We start from the raw sequence: 14,032 nt of genomic DNA on the forward strand, positions 1-14,032 counted from the left end.
CTGAAGGGCCCGTGGCCCTGGCCAGCACGTGAGCTGAAGGGCTCTTGGCCCTGGCCAGCATCTGTGATCTGAAGGGCCCTGTGGCCCTGGCTGACCACCTGTGTTGTTATTGGTGTTTTCTCCACTGTCTGCATTTGGGCCAGAGGGCAGAGGTGGGGTGAGTGTGATGTGAAAGCACCATACCCTGCAGCGGGGTGACTGTCTTGCTGGTGCACCCTCCGGGGCACTCGGGGCCTGGGGTAGGGCCACCCCACCATGTCTTTCCCACCACATCTCTTCTCTCGTTGGAACCTCCATGTAGATTTGGATTGTAGTCCATTACCGATTTTAAGCTCACCTGGCGGGTGCCTGTTTCATTGTAATTTCTTTGTGGAAGCCTCAGTTGCCTTCCTCGTCTTGGGATGTGGCCCCGAGCTCCCCGCACAGAGTGGAAGGCTCCTGGGCTCTGGTCGGGGCGCTGTTTGCCTCATCTTGTTTCTGCCGCCCTCGGAGGGAGAGGTCTTTCAGGGTGTTCCACAGGTCTCCCTGATTCTTTCCAGCTCTGTTGAGGCTCCCTTGCACAAATGCTGGCTGGTTTCTTCAGCTTCTCTGGACAGTCAAGAGACTGAGGGTGGCAGAGCCAGACCCTGGCTGTGGCTCTCGCCTGTCTACCCACTGCACTTGGAGGGAAGGCCTCTATGGACAGGACCTGAGGTTCAGAGAGTGCAGGCTGACCGCACCCATCCCCTCTCAGCCCTCCCTCTCCCAAGACTCTGGGAGCTGGCACACTCCCACAAGGGAGGGGCCACCCCCCTCCCCTAAGTCTCACCTGACTGTGGCCTCCTGGTCTCTTCCTGCCTGGCATGGCTCTTGCCAGGTGGTGGGTCCTGGCACCTGGTAACAGAGGGGGCTTGAAGGGGACATCAGCCTTTTGCCTTCTGGCTGTCCTCCTTCCCCACCCCTCTCACTGGTCGGTGCCAGGCTGCCTGGGGGCTCTGCTTCTGGGCCGAGGGATTCTGGGGGAGGCAGGGCTGCTTACTATGGCTTCGTGTTGTCCTTAAGTTTTTGCAAAAATCTGAGTGTGTGGGGTGTAGGTGTCTCAGAGGGCAGGAGTTGTGTTCCTGGAGAGGAGAGGTGGGGTCACCATGCCTCACCACCGGGGTTGGGGGCAGTCGCCTGCCAGTGTGTGCCCAGGGCTTTTTGCACTGCACCGCTCAGCCTTCCAGGTCTTGTTGGGGTCAGGGTGTTTCTGCCAGGTAGCGGAGCTGGAGGTGAGCTGCACCCTCAGGGCCTGTAGTGAGCACCGGCATTCAATGAGCGCATGCTGGCATCAGGCATAGCTCTAGAGCTTTAACTGCATTGACCATGATTTCCCCGGCAGCGCCAAGAGGGCTCCTGGGCGGGGCCTCGGGAAGCTCTGCCGTGGCTGGTGGGCTGGTGCCAGCCCGGGGCGCTCCGCCCTCTGCCTTGCTCAGGCTCACAGTCCACAGCTGGGTGGGGCTGCCCTCCCCACCCAGCAGGGAGGATGCACTCCCATGTCCACGGCTCCTCCTCAGCCTCGGGTTTGGAACAGCAGGCGGGTGGTTGGAAGTGGGTGGCTTAGAGGGACTGATCTGGCAGGTGTTGGGTCCTGATGGCAGCGTAAGCAGGTCCCCACGTTGAGCTGTGCTCATCCGTCCTGATGCTGGAGGAAGCTGGCCTGCAGCCTGGGAGCCCTCCTTTGTGCCGTGACTATCACCCTACCCCCAAAAGTCAGTTTCAGCCTCACTTCCTGGCTCCCTGGGCCTGTGTGGCAGCAGTGAGTACTGGCAATTTCCCCACCTGACCAACACCTGGGAGCCGACATCTAGGCCCTGGGAGGCAGCAGCAGCACAGCCTGGGCCTTCCGTCAGGGTGCTGGTCCTGGCAGTTTCAGCGGAGCTGCGTATGGTGCTTGGTGTCGGTCACTGACGTAAGCACTCTCTGTGTCTGACTCCTACACCCTCGGGGGCCTCATGGGGAAGTGGAAGGACCAGGTGGTGTGGCTGGCCCCCGCATCCGTGCTGCCCAGCGGGAAGGGTGTTCTGGTAGGTACCTGGAGGCCTTGGAAGGGCAGGAGCCTGCTACTGTCCAGGCCTTGAGGGAGGGCCACAAGTCACAGGAAAAGGACACAGGTCTCAGGATCTGGTCACCTTGGGTCACCACGGCCCCACCAGTCAGGGTGAGGCAGGACTCACTTTCACGGAGTCACATGGAGACTGGGAGTGTTTGAGGGGACCAGTGACTCGATCCAACTTGGTTTTAACAGATCACCCTGTGGTTCGGGGCTGGGCTGTCCTTGTGGGGCAGAGCAGAGAGCGCCACTGGGAGGGCTTCTTGGAAATCAGAGCAAGCGGTGGTGGTGAGGGGCAGTGCTGCCACGTGCTGGCCTGGGGCAGCGGGAAGAGAGGCATTTGGGGTGACCCCAGGTTTGTGCCCGGCACGGCAGCTGTCTGTCCGGAGTGAAGACACAGAAGCCCGCAGAGCTGCCCTCCCCACCAGGGTTCCAGCCTGGTGCTGTGAGTGCTGGGTCAGCAATATGGAGGGGTGTGGAGGCACCTGCTCACCTCTGGAGGGTTGGAAGAGGGTGGTGTGAGGGGCTCCCTGAGACCTTGGCACGGGTGGGAGCCCGTGGAGTTGAGGTGTGTTTGCCAGTGCAGGCTTGTCGGGTGAGCTGTGTCGTGTGTAGCCTTGAAGCCCTTTCCATTCGGGTAGAGGGGAAGAAGTGAGGTTGTCACTCAGGGTGCTGACAACATTGGACAGCCAGCTTGAGAGGGGGCCCTGGTTCATAGTATTTGCCCATTGTTGTGATGTAATTGTGCCCACCATGGCAGATTTCAGGGGACCAGCCAGATGTCAGCCAGCTCACAAACTTCCCCTAGTCTTGACTGTCTGCCCCGAGCGTCCGCAAGTGGCTGGTTCTTGGGGCCAGAGCTGGCTCCTCCCGAGGCAGAGCTGCTGCCTGTGCCCCGAGGGCAGCCTCCAGCCCTGACCTGTCTAATTGTCAGTTGTACAAGTTTGGGGAAGCCCTAAATGGCAGCAAGGGATGAGGCTGAAGTTGAAGTCCCAGACGCCGGGTTAGAGCTCCTCACATCTGCCCCACACCTTTACAGGGAGACACGGGGCCATCTGCAGGGCCCTGGCCATGGTTGGAGTCCTGCAGGCGTTCCCTAGTGCACAGCGTTCCTGTGGGCGCTCTCAACTGTCCCTGCCCTCCTGGGACACGCAGGGCAGTGGTGGCCTCCTCCTGCCAGCCCTGCATGTGGCCAGCCAGTCGGAGCCAGGAAAGCCCAGCGGCTCACGTGTGCAGGGCTCCCCGTGGTGAACTGGGGTGTGGAGGTCGGCGGATCCGAGCCGCCACCCCTGCTTCTCTGATTGGCTGAGAGCCAGGCCGGGTCACAACCGAGCCGCCATCACAAACTGGGCTCATTCTCCTGGTTACAGCAGAACTTCCCTGCTTGGCCTCACTTGAGGGTGCCACCTCCCTGCACCACGTGTGGGTCTGCAAACGTCTGTGTTGCGCTGGCCCCACTTGCCCTGGCTGTTCTCGGCCCACGCCGTGGCTGTCCATGCTCTTCAGAACGTTGTTGAGGCCAAGCTGTTAGAGCCCAGTGAGTGCCAGTGAACCCTCACAAGTGGGTGGTTGGTGGGCACAAGGCTGCCAGTGGCTGAGTCCCTCGGCACACCTGCGTCCCAGCGCATGCTCCAAGCCCCCACCTGGGAGCAGGAGGCTTGTGGCTGAGCTCACGCCACCGCCCATGCCTTGCCCCCGGGTCTGAGAGCAGTGGTTGGAGAGTTGTCCCGAGCCAGCGGTGCTTGGCTTGAGCAGCTTCCCCGACAGCCACTCGTCTGGGTGGGTGGGCGAGGTGGGTGAGTGAGTAGAGCAGGCCCTGCTGGGGCCCGACGGTACCCTCGGGAGCCTGCCAAGGCTGGGAGAGATGGGGGTCCTGGGGTGACTTCCTGTCTCTCCGTTGTGCCTCCTCCTCTGTAGCCGTCGCCTGGTTAAGCCCGGAAATGGGACGTCTCGCCTCTTCAGGGAGCATAGAAGCAGCCAGGGCCTCTCCCAGCCGCTGCTGTGACAGAAAGTGAGTGAGCTGCCAGAGGATGTCCACCACCACGACAGGCACCCCCTCGGGGATCCCGGCGGCCCCGGGCCCTGTGAACCCACCGCCCCCGGAGGTCTCCAACCCCAGCAAGCCCGGCCGCAAGACCAACCAGCTGCAGTACATGCAGAACGTGGTGGTGAAGACGCTCTGGAAACACCAGTTTGCCTGGCCCTTCTACCAGCCCGTGGACGCAATCAAACTGAACCTGCCGGTGCGTGGCTGCCACCTCCCCAAGAGCCGTGCTCTGCCGCCGCCGTCCTCTGCCCCCTCCTGCTGCCCCGCTCCTGGAAAGACTGCTCCTCTGCCCCTAGCTGCTAAGCTGGGGACAGCTCATGCCTCAGGAAGCCCACAGCACAAAGGCACACGTGGGCATGGGAGAGGAGGGTGGCTGCCCCAGGTGCAGGAAATAGGGAGAAGCCATACGCCTCTGGGGAGGAAAGCGGGTGGACGGTGATGGGACTCAGGAGTGGAGGCTCACCGGGGCTGCCTTCTGCCTCACTGGCTCCTGCAGGATGGCCCATCTGCCAGCTTGGCAAACCCACTTGGAGTCAGAGGCCAAGTGTATGCTAAGGCCTGCTTTCCAGGTGGTGGCACCCTTAGGTGCATGCTCATTTTTGACCTGGGCTCAAGTAGACACACCGTGAGCCTTGCAGAGGAAGCCCTGGGCCGGCTTTTGGTGGTCTGGGCTCTGGGCTCTGCTAGGCCCTGGTCACCTGCTGGTTTAGACCCTGGAGGGTTTGGCCTCATCTCCGGTATGTAGGCTCCTCCTGGGGTCTGCCCTAGCTCCGTGGGCTCCCCTCTGCACAGGCTTGTGGTCCATGAGAGGTTGGGCAGGAGTTTGGAGCTGGCCAAGTGTTCACCCCACTATGGCCCACTACCTTCCAATGACCAGAACGTGCCTCGGGCCATCCACAGCCCTCAGTTCACTTGGGAAGACCAGGCTGTGTCCACTTGGGAATTATGGAAATAATTATGTAGAATCTGTTGGTAATGCCTCTGAAAATCTTTTTCCTAGGATTATCATAAAATAATAAAAAATCCAATGGATATGGGGACTATTAAGAAGAGACTAGAAAATAATTATTATTGGAGTGCAAGCGAATGTATGCAGGACTTCAACACCATGTTTACAAATTGTTACATTTATAACAAGGTAAGAAGATGCGGGCCTGCCGGGCTCGGTGGCTCAAGCCTGTAATCCCAGCACTTTGGGAGGCCGAGGCGGGTGGATCATGAGGTCAAGAGATCGAGACCATCCTGGTCAACATGGTGAAACCCCATCTCTACTAAAAATACAAAAAATTAGCTGGGCATGGTGGCACGTGCCTGTAATCCCAGCTACTCAGGAGGCTGAGGCAGGAGAATTGCCTGAACCCAGGAGGCGGAGGTTGCGGTGAGCCGAGATCGCACCATTGCACTCCAGCCTGGGTAACAAGAGCGAAACTCCGTCTCAAAAAAAAAAAAAAAAGAAAAAGATGCGGGCCTAGAACGCTGTTTACAGTAAGGATTTGGGTGCCGTGTGGGGCGGATCCCCCAGCCGTTCTTCGCCGCTGCCAGGCGGGCCTATGCGCTTTGGAGCAGTTCTTAGGCAGGCCCAAAGCATATCACCTGGCTGGGCGCCATGGCTCACGCCTGTAATCCCAGCATTTTGGGAGGCCGAGGCGGGTGGATCACTTCAGCTCAGGAGTTCGAGACCAGCCTGACCAACATGATGAAACCATGTCTCTACTAAAAATACCAAAAAAAATTAGCCAGACATGGTGGCAGGCACCTGTAATCCCAGCTACTTGGGAGGCTGAGGCAGGAGTCAGTTAAACCCAGGAGGCAGAGGTTGCAGTGAGCCGAGATCGTGCCAGTGCACTCCAGCCTGGGCCATAGAGCAAGACTCCATCTAAAAAAAAAAAGGAAATATATTCATTTTGTCCTCTCCTGTGCTGCCAAATCTGTTAACAAATTTTAAATGGTTTTGAGCTACAACTAATAATGTCCTTTGCAAACGCACAGCTCCTTTCCTGGCACGTGACTTAGGTTCTCTCTGTGTCTTCAGCCCACAGACGATATAGTGCTAATGGCCCAAGCCTTAGAGAAAATTTTTCTGCAAAAAGTGGCCCAGATGCCCCAAGAGGAGGTTGAATTACTACCCCCTGCTCCAAAGGGCAAAGGCCGGAAGCCAGCTGCGGGAGCTCAGAGCACAGGTAAAGGGAGGTGGGGCTGGCGGGGGCTGGGCTTCTGTGCAGAGGCCCCCGGGTGGCTGGGCTGGGACGCCGGCTGTTTCCCCATCTGTGAAGAGCTCGTGGGCACTGGTTGTTGGCTGAGTGTGGCCTGTGGGTGATGTTTGGAGGGGCAGCTGGCTCAGGGACACACAAGACTTTAACGCCGTAACTGGCTGCCGTTGAGCCCACTCTGGGGAGGAGCTCATGGTCTAGGAGGATCATCTGTCCCTGCCCTCCGCCTCCCAAATCCGGCTCCCCTTCCAGCTCCATCCCTGAAGTCACTTCTTCCATGAAGCCTGGGGCCTGTGCCTCCTAGGACTTTCTCTCTTCAGCACTCATTTTATTATCTGTGACCCGAGAGTCACCGTCACCTGCCTGGTTCCTTGGTCAAGTAAGACTGTGTCTCCCTGTCCAGGAGCACAGTGGTGATTAGTGCCATGAGCCCTGGGGTCCCACCTGGCCTGGGAACCCAGCATGCAGGTGTGTCTGGAGGGAGAGGCTGACCAGGCGGGATGGCCAGTGCCGTGAGCCGTCCTGTGTTGCAGATGGGAGAAGCTGGTGGCTTAAGTATGGTCGTTTCCTTGGTCACTCAGCTTGTTGTTAAGGGAGCTGAGTTCAGTCCCAGCTTTCCGTTACTCCAGGGCTGGCTGTTAACTGCAGGCGTGGTACTGCCCTGGCCTCGTTCAGCCTCCTGTGGTCTGTGGCGGGGGGCCCTACCCTTCATGCAGGGAGCCCTCAGCCAAGATGAGCCAGGCCAGCCCTGCCCCCAAGATGCAGGGTTGGGGGCATCTCAGGGTGGAGGGCTCTTCTGGCTGGGGGTCTTGGCAACACAGGGCTGACCCCATGTTCTGACTGGAGGGGTGGCACTGGAAGCTTCTGGAAATACTAGTAGAGCCTCCCATGCTGAACGTCCCTTCCTTGTCTTGAAGGTACGCAGCAAGTGGCGGCCGTGTCCTCTGTCTCCCCAGCGACCCCCTTTCAGAGCGTACCCCCCACTGTCTCCCAGACGCCCGTCATCGCTGCCACCCCCGTACCAACCATCACTGCAAACATCCCGTCGGTCCCAGTCCCCCCAGCTGCCGCCCCCCCTCCTCCTGCCACACCCATCGTCCCCGTGGTTCCTCCTACGCCGCCCGTTGTCAAGGTGAGCACCCTGAGGCCGGTCGGCTGGGGCGTCTGAGCCCAGCCAGGGTTCCTGGGGTTGGGACAGGAGCAGCGGGTGGGGAGCTCCCACCTCTCCCTGAGTGCCGGCTGTTGGGAGTGGTTCTCTCTGCACCCTGGGAGGTCAGGCCATTGTTCCTGACGCAGATGAGGAGACCGAGGCTTGGGGAGCTGAAGGTCACACAGCTGGTAAGGGAGGGCCTGGCTGAACCTGAACCCCAGCTTCTCTGGCCGGAAGCCCTGGCCAAGGGCTCGGTCAAGGTGGGGAAGGTGTGGAAGAGAATCGAGGGTGGGAGGGGTCCCCATCCTCCCCTGCTCACACCCAGGGGAGTGGTGCCAGCTGTACCCACCTGGGTGTGTTATCCGCCTGTGGGCTCCACGTGGGACCTTGAGGACCTGTCTGTCCTGCTCCCCATTGGCTGGGAGCTTTTCACAGCGGGCCCTGGCAGTCTCGGCAGGGAGTGGGTGCTCCCTGCACGGTCTGGGGCTGGCGAGGCCTGGTGAGTCCTGCTTTGGGCAGGACCTGTGCCAGGCACTCATGTGTGTTGTCTTCTTCGATTTGATCCTCACAGCGACCCTCTGGGGCAGACAGTATTTCCCCCATCTTACAGATGAGGAAGCGGGCGCTCAGAGGGGTTAAATGGCTCGCCCAAGGTAAAACGCCACCTCCGTTGCTTCCCCTCCCCGTGGCCTTCACTGCCTGCACTTACGGGTGGCCCCCGGCCAAGCCACCTCCCCCAGCGAGGCTGTCTCTGGAGCTTGTCCCATTTGCCATGGCCAGATGAGTCCGTTCCTGCTCCCATCCGCCCTTTACGGCACACACCTGGCGCTTGGCAGCCTGTGGGTGCCTGTCAGGTGTTTGTGGATAGCCAGCTCAGGCCCCTGCCAGTCTGAGGGTGGCAGCTTGGCTGGGCAGTGGCTGTGGGTGGCGCTCTAGACGGCAGGTGCCGTGGGCTGGGAGCTGTGGCTCCCGCTGGCTCCTCTCCTGCCGGGCTAAGATTAGAATCCGGCTGAGCTGGTCTCAGGGTGCACCCTGAGCCCCGGCCCCGGCCCCGGCCCCAGCACGCTGAAGTGATGCCCATGGGTGCTGGGCCCTTGTAGGCTGCCCAGAGAGACCTGCACACTCCCAGGAGGCCTGGATATGAAACATGCGTGTGTGCCTGGTGCCTTGCTCCACCCCCAGGACACACCCATGGCAGGCTCTGTGGGTCGTCTTCCTCCTCCCCTTGCTTGAAATAGCCTTCGGTGGCTCCCCGTTGCTGCCGGGATAGAGTCCAGACTCACCCATTCACTCCCTGAAGTCCCTTGTTCCCAAAGCTGCTGTGGCTGCTTCCTGCCTCCTGGTCGGCTGCCCCTGCCCCGTGTCCTCAATGCTCTCCTGCCTCCCCATTGTCCCGCAAAACTTGTGTTTGTCCGTGGAGTCCCGCTCTCAGGCCCTTGTCTGGAACGTTCCTGCTGGTCTCTAAAAGCAGGGAGTTCCTCCCAGATCTCTGCAGCCCCAGGGTCCCCAGGTCCTGACCTGGGTGCTTGTTAAGCGTCTGGCAAATTGCATGCAGCACCTCACACGGCTTGGGGGTGTGAGGTGTGAGCCCACCCTGGACCCCTGAGCCCTTGGGGCTAAGGGAGAGAGGTGTCTCCCCACGCCCAGGTGAGGGCGGGTTTCAGAATTGAGCCTGAGGGGGAGCCCCAGCCTCACCACTGCCAGCTGTGTGACCTTGGGCCAGTGACATGGCCCCTGAACCTTGGTGTCCTCTCCTGTGGAGCCGTGCATGTGGCCGCTTAGCCCAGCGCCAGGCAGGCAGACAGCGCCCTAGAACCGTGGCTGCTGCGACGTGCGTCTTCGGGGCCGCAGCCTGGTGTCCGGTGCTCACTGGTTATTTCACTTGCAGAAAAAGGGCGTGAAGCGGAAAGCAGACACAACCACTCCCACGACATCTGCCATCACTGCCAGCCGGAGCGAGTCGCCCCCGCCGTTGTCGGACCCCAAGCAGGCCAAAGTGGTGGCACGGCGGGAGAGTGGGGGCCGCCCCATTAAGCCTCCCAAGAAGGACCTGGAGGACGGCGAGGTGCCCCAGCATGCAGGCAAGAAGGGCAAGCTGTCTGAGCACCTGCGCTACTGCGACAGCATCCTCAGGGAGATGCTGTCCAAGAAGCACGCGGCCTACGCCTGGCCCTTCTACAAGCCGGTGGACGCCGAGGCCCTGGAGCTGCACGACTACCACGACATCATCAAGCACCCCATGGACCTCAGCACCGTGAAAGTACGTGGCTGCGTGGCGCGCCTCGCTCTGTCCACGTGCTGCGGCTTTGCCGTGGGGGCTGATGTCTTGTGCCGGCTGAGTCGGGGCTCAGGGAGCAGGGTCTCACCTGCTGGACAAGCGCACCTTCCGGCCTGGCCTCCGCAGCCCCGGCTGTGGCTGGCAGGGCTCCGTGAGGCAGGCTAGCCCTGCCTGCGGTCCCAGAGTCTGCAGCTCTGTTGTTTATTCCTGTTGAAGCCTTTTGGTGATTTCATTTATTTCCTTCCATGTCCCATTCTGTATCATCAGGCCCTAGAGCTGGGCCACACTTGTGCTTGGCACAAGGTTTAAAGCTACACTTGCTTCCCTGAAGCCCCGGAGACAGGCGCCTCACAGCAGGCAAGAATGAGGCAGCCGGCAGGGATGGCCTGGCTTCTGCCCCCTGCGTGCCTCTGAGCCCCACCCCCTCAACAGACAGAAGCTGGCCCTGGGCAGGTGGCAGAGCTGAGACAGAACCTGGCCTCCCCCGTGCCAGTCCTTTTGAGGCCACAGCCTCTGCCTGGGCTCTTTTGTGCCTCATAGCAGGTCAGAGTGAGCCTGGTCCTGGGGGTTGCAGGGTTGTGGGGGGGAAGGGCGGTGGTAACCTGTCGGAGAATGTGCTGGGGAAGGGCAGCCCCAGGGCAGGGTGAGCTCCACCAGGTCTTCCCTGAGCACCTTTCCAAGCTCTTGGCTAGCACCTGCCCTCTCTCTGGGAGAGCTCCAAGCCAGCTCCCAGGGAAGTGCAGGCAGCTGAGGGAGGTGTGGCCGCCACCTTTGCTAGCTGTGTGGCCCTGGGAAGAGCGGCGGGAGCCCTGGTGGGCAGTTGTTTGTTTTAATCCTGGGGTCTGGGCCTGCAAAAGCTGGTTGCAGTCAGTCTGCCCGCCTGAGGCAGTTGCTCCTGGGGAAGCCTTTCCTCCCCTGCTTGCCGGATTCCAGGGCAGGACAGACCTGGCTGGCCCAGGCCCCAGTTCCCTATGCACGTTCAGGTGAAAGCAATGAGCGGGGGTCGCCTGGCTCTGCCGCTGTGGGTGCTGGAGCAGTGCAGCCTAGAAGCTGCCACGAGCCTCGGCTCCAGCCTCCAGGGCCGGGGTTTGTGTGTCTCCACCGCAGCACAGTAACAGGAATCTCGGAACATCACTGGGGGTTCCAGTTTGGGCTGGACTCAAGCTCAGCTTAATTCCATTTTGGTCAAAGGATCTGATTTGCCCTTGAAAGCATAATAAAGAAGCTCTAGAACATTAGTTCGCTTTAAAGTCCTGATCTGTTCTGTTGGGAGCCCCCCTCTGTCCTGGCTTGGGGGGAAGCCAGGTGCGGCGGCAGCACTTGCTCCCCACGAGTCCGGCCCGGACGCTGCGGCGAAAGGGCAGTCAGCGGTCCAGGGAGAGGCCTCGGGACCTGTAGACTTTAAAGATGAAGCTTCTGGGCGTGGTTTGTCCCGGTACATGCTAAAATAGAAAACAAGCTTTCTTCACAATATCAGAGGCTTTCAGGTCCCACCGTGGCCCTGGGTTTTTCTGCCGGCCCTTTCTTCTGGAGGGGCTCGTGTCGAGTGCAGAGGGAATGGACCCTGAGTTGGAGGTTGCCCTCTGTGGGTTAGTGCCCACCCCCTCCATCTCACTGGCACCCAGACCCCATGGAGTGGTCAGGATAGATTTGCCCTGCCCTGCGTCTGTCCTCCTTCGAGGTCCCCAACCAGGTCCCTCTCCTTGAGCCATCCCGGGGTAGGAAACTCACTCCCTCAGGCGCAGCATGACCTCTTTTTGCCCCAACTGGTATGTTCCCAGCGGCCATCTTGAAGCGTCCCTTGACAATTCTGCCTCTGTCCCGTTGTGGGTACTTACCACGCACCCCCCAGCAGAGCCCTGCTGCCTGGCACTGCCTGCCCAGGCCTTGGCCTCAGTTCTCTGCTTGCCAAAGCCAGGTGGGACCTGCCGTGGCTTTTCCTGCAGGGTCTCTGTGTGGCCTAGTAAATGTGGGTGGGTGTCAGCCCACACACCCCTGCTGCCTTCACCCCTATGGGGTTCAGGAGCTGCCGCTGGACACAGCATGGAATCCCTTAGGTCCGGCTGGGCCCCTAGGATACAGGGGTGCTTCTGTTAAGACTCGAGCTGGCTGACAGCTACTGGCTTCCTTGAGGGAAGCACTGACGTTTCCTTGTATAGACTGAGCAGGCTCCGTGTTCTTGGTGGAATCCGACTTCACTGCAGCCTCACACCCCCCGGGGCTGCTGATGGTGCAACAGTGTGTGAGGATTCACTGGACAAGGAAGGGGCTAAGGGACAGTTGCAGGAACCTGGGATTTCTTGTTGAGCGCCTTTCTCTTCCAAGTGGGGGCTGTGTGTCTGGAGTGTCCGTGGAGTCCCAGGCCCTCCCTGCCAAGCCGTGGAGTCACCCTCCTGTCATCACTTTGAGCTTCCCGCTACGAGGTCCGGGAGAGCTGGGGTGTGCTGTCTGCCAGTCCAGTAGGCACCACCCTTGAGCTGGCAGTGGCCCCTGAGGCTCCAGAGTTCATCTCATGGGGTGTGGCAGAGTCCTGAAGCCATGGGCCGCGCTCACTGGCCCCTGTCACTGTGTGTTGTAGAGGAAGATGGATGGCCGGGAGTACCCAGACGCACAGGGCTTTGCTGCCGACGTCCGGCTCATGTTCTCCAATTGCTACAAATATAATCCCCCAGACCATGAGGTGGTGGCCATGGCCCGGAAGCTCCAGGTAACCTGAGGCTGGGCACAGGTGGGGTGGCTCCCCGGTGTGGGGTTGGGGGCTCCCTGGTGTGGGGTGGAGGCTCCCCGGTGTGGGGTGAACAGCTCCCCAGTGTGGGGTGGACACCCATGTGAACATCCAGCCAAGGAAAGCCTCAGAGAGCCTCATTCCCTCAACACGTTTTTCCCGAGTGCCAACCAGGTCCCTGCCAGGCTCTGAGCTGGGTTCCAGGAGCTGCCGCCGGGGCTCGGTGGCGGTGTCGCAGCAGTGAGCCTTTCCCTCCGGGAGCTGGTGCCTGTCACAGGTGGGACAGCAGATGTCCTTTCTCCCGTGGCTTCGCCTACCGGAGTTTCCAGCAGGACTCCGTGGCAAGGAGAGTCTCCCACGCTAGCCTGTCAGTGCAGCCGGCGGATGAATTAGATGGCGGTGGCTTGTGCAGCATTCTGCTTTTCTGTCTTGGTCTGGCTCTCAGCATAGGGAGTTTGTGAGCGTGCATCAGCCTCACAGAGATACTTGTGTGTGTGTGGACCTGTGTGTATGCGTGCACGCGCGTGTGTATGGACCTGTGTGGACATGTGTGTATACATGTGTGTGTGGACCTGTGTGTGTGGAGGTTTGTGTGTAGTATGTGCGCACGCGTGCCCTCCTGCCTGTGTGTGCATTTTTCTGCTAAAGTCCGGGTGCCGCACACATGTTTTGGTGTGGGTCGATGTGCCAGAATCTGTTTTTATCTTTTCTAATTGTGATCGTAGGTGATTTGCTTTTATAAATAATAGCACCAATATGATAAATGTTATTTAATTGAAGGACCTTATTTTTGGAGGAAAGGGGAGAATTCTGGATATATATTCTCTTCCAGCATGCTTTTCCTTCTTATGGGACCCAGAATGTCATGTAAGATGTTCTCAGTCCATGCTCAGAGGTGTTTTGAAGTACCCAAGCAGCTCACGGTTTTATTATTGATGATAGGACCCATAAAGGGGTGGAGAGAGAAACTCATTCACACCATGGGTCCTACTGCCTCTCCCACCCTCCTGCGCAAAGGGCCTGTCCAAGGCCCTCTCCCAGGAGCTGCTGCCATTGCTACCCTCTCTGTGTCCTTGGTCCTGTTGGGGATGACCCAGCAGAGTGGTTCTGGAGGTCCCATTACATCCAGAGGAAGCCATCAGGACCCCAGTTTTATACTGAGACCTTCCTCACTGTGTCCTAAACACAAAAGACCTTGCAAACACAGTCAGTCCTCTGGAGCCTTGTAAATCCTGGGTTGAGCTTCATGAGGGAGCTGAGCATAGAGGATGGCACCCGGGCTTGCCGACCCAGCGGGGACGCCGGCAGCTCTGCCCCTGCCCCTGCCACAAGTGCTGTTGGATAGACATGGTGCTCAGCCTGTAATCCCAGCGGAGAGATTGGGAGGCGGAGGTGGCAGGATCACTTGAGGCCAAGAGTTCAAGACCAGCTGTCTACAAAAAAATTGTAAAAACTAGCCAGGTGTGATGGTGTGTGTCTGTAGTACCAGCTCCTCGGGAAAGTGAGATGGGAGGATCACCTCAGTCCAGGCATTTGAGCCTACAGTGAGCT

At 59.7% G+C, this 14,032-nt stretch overlaps 1 protein-coding gene across 3 annotated transcripts in view; it reads left to right on the top strand.

The window, feature by feature from the left end:
- Window positions 1-14,032, top strand: part of BRD3 (bromodomain containing 3) — a 38,380-nt gene that overhangs the window by 11,870 nt on the left and 12,478 nt on the right. For all 3 annotated transcript variants that reach the window (XM_017513095.2, XM_017513097.2, XM_017513096.2), the window contains exons 2-7: window positions 3,989-4,314; window positions 5,119-5,256; window positions 6,151-6,298; window positions 7,246-7,460; window positions 9,367-9,738; window positions 12,335-12,463. In XM_017513095.2, coding sequence (XP_017368584.1) covers window positions 4,102-4,314; window positions 5,119-5,256; window positions 6,151-6,298; window positions 7,246-7,460; window positions 9,367-9,738; window positions 12,335-12,463 — 1,215 coding nt within the window. In that variant the 5' untranslated portion in view covers window positions 3,989-4,101. The remainder of the gene's footprint in view (window positions 1-3,988; window positions 4,315-5,118; window positions 5,257-6,150; window positions 6,299-7,245; window positions 7,461-9,366; window positions 9,739-12,334; window positions 12,464-14,032) is intronic.

This window comes from Cebus imitator, unplaced genomic scaffold, assembly GCF_001604975.1.
Source record: "Cebus imitator isolate Cc_AM_T3 unplaced genomic scaffold, Cebus_imitator-1.0 Scaffold486, whole genome shotgun sequence".
Taxonomy (NCBI): domain Eukaryota; kingdom Metazoa; phylum Chordata; class Mammalia; order Primates; family Cebidae; genus Cebus; species Cebus imitator.